A 6000-nucleotide genomic window follows, 5' to 3' on the forward strand; every position below is an offset into this window, starting at 1 on the left:
TGTGCGCAATCATACAGTGATTTCTGCCTAAGAATTTGCTTCATTTTCCTAAAAACGCCCTTTGCTTGACTTCCAGCATATTTTATGGGCTTACGTAAAGCCCAATAATTTTTTGTCATACATCCTTTTAATGATTAGGGCTTAGCACATGATTGTAAAATGGAAGGAAAATTATACATAGTTGCCAACATTTTTACATAAAAAAATCTGCTGCATGTGTCATGGATTTGTACACAGAACCGGTTTCCTCTGATACCTCTAATTAAATCAAGTGCAACCAGTCATCTTCAGATGTTGCTGATTTGTATGACTGGTCCAGAACAAAGAACATGACTAGATTACGTCATCCAAGAGAAAGTTGTGCAGAAATCAGGGTTAGTTAATCAAACAATATCCCAAGGTTTGAGCATTTCACAGAGCACTGCTCCGTACATCAACTAAAAGTCGAACCGGTATTGTACGGCCACTTACCAAGACACCTGAGCTCACTGTCCAGACATGGAGAGCATTATTCAGAGAAGCAGACGATAAGCAATCCTTAAAGCTGGAGGAGCTGCAAAGATCCACAGCTCAGGTGGCAGAATCTTTTGATAGGCCAACTTTTATTGGAGCACTCACTGTAATAGTACAATTAATAAATGTTTAGTAACCGAGAGCATAAATGATCATTATCTCCTTAGGGTGAGGTGAAACTGTTCATGCTCTCAGCAGAAACTGTCTGTACCTGGATTTTTATTATTTATTGATAGCGTCATCTGGACTCGGTTTTTATTTTTGCTCACACACACACTGCCACAACTGACACAAATCCACAACTGCTGCGCCCAAGACAGGTTTGGGCACACGTGATCATGAAAATATTGACACACAAACAGGATAGGAACCCCACAGTGGGTGTAGTTTAGCATAAATCCAGAGCTGTGTGTCTTGGTTTCATCCTCAAATTGAAGCCCAGCACTGAATGGTGACTGACTCTCTCTGTTCTGTTCCAATTTGTGAATTATTCGACATTAAAATTTCTTATGCACAACTAATAGTATCCTTATTTCTTAAGGTTGGATAAATAAAATCTGGTCTGGTCTCACTGGGAATAAAAGATCCTGTGAGTGCAAACTATGGAGCAGCGGCACAACATTTAAAATCTGGACATTATGCAAGCTTGAAAAGGGAGAAAAGTTATCTTTGAAAGAAATATTATATTTACAGCATGCAAATTAAATATTGAATTAAATAATTAATTTAATCTACATAAAGCTCTCTTAAAAGGCATCAAAGTTTGTGGGGGGTTTTCTGTCATAAAGTGTGAACGAGTTAGAAAAATAAATAAATACTAGTGTAAGCTATTCCATCATGTATATTATGTTTATCCAAAAGACCTTTGGATTCCACATTTTTGACAATTTGTTCATAGCAAACAATGGAGGGAGATAAATTTGGAAAAATAACGAATGCAATATAAACGTGACAACTGAGAGTCCAAATGTCACACCAGCAGCTTATGAAAATACTGCCATCATCTGGCCAGCTTTACCCCCTGATGAACAAACGTCCTCCTCGAAAAGAAATCACGGCAAAAGAAACAAAGAAAGAAAATAAAAGAAAAAAAATGCGCAAAATTCGTGAAATTGTAGAGATCTAACAATTTGATGTCTATCAGACTCGTGCTGCTGCAGTAAATAAATAAGCAAATAAACAAATAAATATATATATAAATTCATCTCGTTTGGTACAGAATTTGGTCATGTCCTTGTTCAGAATAGTCGATTGTTTGATTTCTTTTAGCAGAGAAGGAGCTTTCTGGTTGTCTCCAGCTGGACGCTTCTGGGTTGCACCAGAACCCTCCCTCCCTGTACACAGCTCCCTCATCAGGTCTCCCCGGGATCGGTGTTTTGCATCGCTCCTCGATTTGCATTTCTTCCTCAGATTTTCCGTGCGACGGGTTCAGCGGGCGCTTCTTCACGGCTCTTTTTTATATAAAAAAAATAGATATAGATACATACATATACGCGCGCCTCCATTTCCACAGCAACATCCATACGCGCAAAGAGAGACAGAGAACTCGAGAAAAGGAAACAAAACATACAAACGAAAAACAAAACATCTGGATTTTTAATATAATGTTGCCGAAGCTCCACGATTGGGAAAACTGAAGAGATTTTTTTATTCCCTGCTTTATTTTCTCTTCTTTCTGGTGCGTACCAGCGGAGCTAGACACGTGTCCTCGGGGTAAACAGAAAGGGCTAGGTCGTGCCAGCGGATCGCGTTGTTTCTTTCCCTCTGTTGTTTTTTCTCCCCTCTACTGTGTTTGTTACCGACACACCGGGCTTAAGCTTGGCTACCGCATATATTGTCTATTTCATCCGTCGCGCCTTGGTAAATAAGACGCATTTTGGAGATGTCGGAAGTGCTGCCTTTCAACGAAGAGAAAATGAGTCATTATGGAAATGAGGGCGACGAGGAACACCTTTCCTTCACCTGTCGCCTTCAAGACACCAACAACTTCTTCAACGGCTCACAGAACAAGCGTCCGCCAAAACTCGGACAAATTGGCAGGAGCAAACGAGGTAATTATATAATTAAGACGGGTTTTTCTCCTTCCCCCCCCGGTTTTCTCCCTATCTCCATTGGCTTATGTGGGGATGTGGTGAATGCGCACTTTTGGCTGACGTGGACCATGGCTCAGGATGCAACGGCCAGTCTTTTTTTTTGTTTGTTTTGTTTTGATTTTTTTTTTTTTTTTACCACATCAATTCAGCTGGGTGCACAAATCTACTGTTTGCATGCATGTGTGTTGCGTAGATTGTTAAATAATTCGCATTGCAACACAAGTTGGATGCGCACTGCGTTGCCACTTCAATGTTGCTCAATAGAATTGATCTTAACGCAACCTCCCCCCTTGATGAAATGGTGGCATGGTTGAGTTTTCTATAAATCGTTCCTTATTATTATTATTATTATTATTATTATTATTATTATCTTTTGTATGACTCTTTATTAAGGAATTCTTTTTATGACAATGCATAAAAAGGAGGTTGCACATAAATGCATGCAGTTACAAGCAAAAACATGGCAGTCAGGGAGGAAGTACACCTGTAGGTCTGCAGTGGAGACACTCACACATGCACATGTGCAGGAGTGCATCAGAGGCAGTTGTTTGAGCGCTGCTGTGCACTAGGTTACTCTCACATGCATGCACATATCACGTCTTGCTCTCACAGCGCTGTGCTTTTCATGCTCTCTTGTTAGTTGATGGTGAATTTTCAAGACGCCACACCAAGACCAGCCTCCCCCTACCAACCCCATCATCCTCCTCATCCTCATTAACTTTCCCTCCCCTGTCATCCACAGTTGTGATCGAGGATGAGAATGGTGATGAAGCGCTGAAAAACGGAACAGAGAAGACTTCAGGAGAGGCTTAAGGCATCCGAACCCACCGAAAGACAATCCAGTTTTTTTTCTATGGCGATATTTACCAGTTCTAACCCAAAGACACTGTATATAAGCACTTTCTCTCATGTGGCAGCAAGCAAGCACTTCCACGCCCTCCTATTCCGAGTCTGTCATGACCAGCCGGATGGATGGATGCACAAGCGCTGGCCACAGGTGGGAGGCGGCAGCAAAAAAAAGAAAACGAAAAAAAATGGAGACCTCCAGGTGGACCCCCATAACGCATTTACACAAACACACCCTTGATTACAGGGTTTTGCCATAAATCCAGTCACAGGAGAGGAGACTGGGGGAGGAGGCAAGTGGTGGGGAGCGAGGTGAAGGATGGAGGCGATGCTGTCGAAATGCAGAAATCAGGGACAGGATACAGAGGTAGATCTATTATAATAAACTAAAGCACACACTTCTCCTATATCTTATCAATCAAACCTTTCTGCTCTTTGTTTTGAGACTGAGGGCAAACGAATACCAGAGTTTTGTAAATATGGAAAGGGTAGCCCATATTTTCTTGCACAAAGGGAGAACTGGTAATCTGGTTTTGTTCTGTGTTGACGACTTAATTTATTCTGGAAACCTTGGGGAATATGTCTTTTTGAAGTGACGTAAAGCCCGTGGGAGAGTTTCGTTCTTTTGTTGTTATTGTTTTATTTGCTTTTTTTTCTTTTTGTATGTTGAGAAAAACCGAGCAAATGAGAGTGATGTTATTTTTCACTTATGGATTCTCGATGTTGCCTGAGTGTTTTTGTTACCATACTTTGCAGCTATAACGAGTCATTTCTAAACAGCGTACTTCCCACCTGTTTGTAAGCTTACCCAGGCTTTCACCTGGATCGATTGATACTGTAACTTGACTGTAAACACCCTATTGATAAAAAAAAACTATTTATATTTCATTGTGCATTATTGTGTGTGCCAAATCTCATGGGTTTACTGAATACCATTTTTTCGGTTGTTTTTTTTTTTGTGCTTAATACATTTACTCGATGATTCCAGTCGTTTCCCCTGGGGTTGCCATTTTTAGGGCTCTTTTTGGTAAAAAAAAAAAAAAAAAAAGACGAAAAAAAACACTTAAAAGTACCAACTCATGCATGGCGAATATGAATTCATGCATGCATGGCAGCAGTTCTGAAACTCTTGTGTAATCTTGAAGCACCTCGTATACAGCTTTGAATGACAAAGACCTCAAGAAACAGTCTTAATTCTTCGTTGTACTGTACGACTCTCACTGATTTGTACAGTGGCCTAATATCTTGTAATAAAGATTATGATAACGTACTATTTACTGTTAGTGTTGATTGTGGTTTACAATAAGGAATGATGTATTTGATGTTTCTTTTTGTTTCATGAAAAAGGAAGAAAAAAAAAACCTTTGAAATCTGTAGCAAAAACATGAAAATATAGTTTTGTATCAGAGAGTTAAAGATAGTAGCAGGTAACCCGGATTACTTTTTGGACATGTTGCTTGGACAGTTTCTCCTGTTGTTATTGTATTGCCTATCTGGCTGCCAAGGAACGGTGAAGTCAGCATTTTTTTCCACTGTGAGAAAGTAGCATCCCAGTCTTTGGAGGGCGATCGGACATGGAAGAGGCACAGGATGATGAGAGGATAATCCCACGGAGAATCTGAGATGCACACTTTGTCCTGCCGAGACAAAGGTGAGCTCAAACAGTTGCACAACAGACTATGATCTCATTAAGTGCTACAGTTCTGCGAAAAGATTTTTTTTTTTTTTTTGTGGGGATAATGTACAACACTGCTTCCCAATGCAATAAATGTCTGTTTGCATTAAAAAGCTCTGCTTTCTCTCTTTAATCAAGTGCTCCCTTTAAACTCCACCTCTGCCTGGGATGTCGAGGGCACCCGGGCGTGAGGAACGCTGATGAGACATGACATTTCCAGCTCTGCCATGGTGACTGAATGATTCATGTTGTGTGACGAGCCTCTGTCAGCGCACGGCATCTTCAACCTGGGCCGCCTGGCTCTCACAGGGACACGCATGGAAACACGCACATCCCAGAACTTGCATGTCCATTTCCCCTCCATCTGCAGGCGAAAGGAACATGTTGTTAGTTCCCATAACCACCACTATGCCTTCTCCCTCCCATCTTGACAGACATGAAAGGGGCTGCTTGAGCCGGGTGCCATGGTAACAGATGCACCTTGCGCTCTATGGTGCAGCGGTGGGTTTCGAATAGTCTTCCCTGAGCCTCTGCTTGATATCATCGCTATCTTTAATGGAATGGTCTTCATTCTCTTTATCTGGTCGCTAAGCGGCATGACCGCATTATCCCTCCAAAACAGCCCCTTCTTTCAAGATGGCAGGCGACCATGACAGCGTTGGCTTCTCTGGCAACAAGCTGTCCCCTCACACAGGATCAGAGGTAGCACATTTGGGTAGTAATGGTGCGGTGGCTGTCAATGTGCTGGAGCTTTGCTGAACAAATGAAAAGATGTAAAAAGGTGTAAAGCATGTGGCCAGAATTCACATGTTAACCCAAATCTGTGTAAAAAATAACCGTATGAATAACAGACATGACTTATTCAGATTACTG

General features: G+C 41.3%; 1 protein-coding gene across 1 annotated transcript; it reads left to right on the forward strand.

Moving 5' to 3' along the window:
• The first annotated feature begins 1844 nt into the window (after window positions 1-1844).
• On the forward strand, window positions 1845-4796 carry camk2n1a (calcium/calmodulin dependent protein kinase II inhibitor 1a). The gene is made up of 2 exons (XM_028003741.1): window positions 1845-2564; window positions 3349-4796. Exons 1-2 carry the CDS (start codon window positions 2396-2398, stop codon window positions 3417-3419), a joined length of 240 nt encoding a protein of 79 aa, XP_027859542.1. The 5' UTR covers window positions 1845-2395; the 3' UTR covers window positions 3420-4796.
• The last annotated feature ends 1204 nt before the right edge of the window (window positions 4797-6000 follow it).

This window comes from Xiphophorus couchianus, chromosome 20 (genome assembly GCF_001444195.1).
Source record: "Xiphophorus couchianus chromosome 20, X_couchianus-1.0, whole genome shotgun sequence".
NCBI classification, from domain to species: Eukaryota; Metazoa; Chordata; class Actinopteri; order Cyprinodontiformes; family Poeciliidae; genus Xiphophorus; species Xiphophorus couchianus.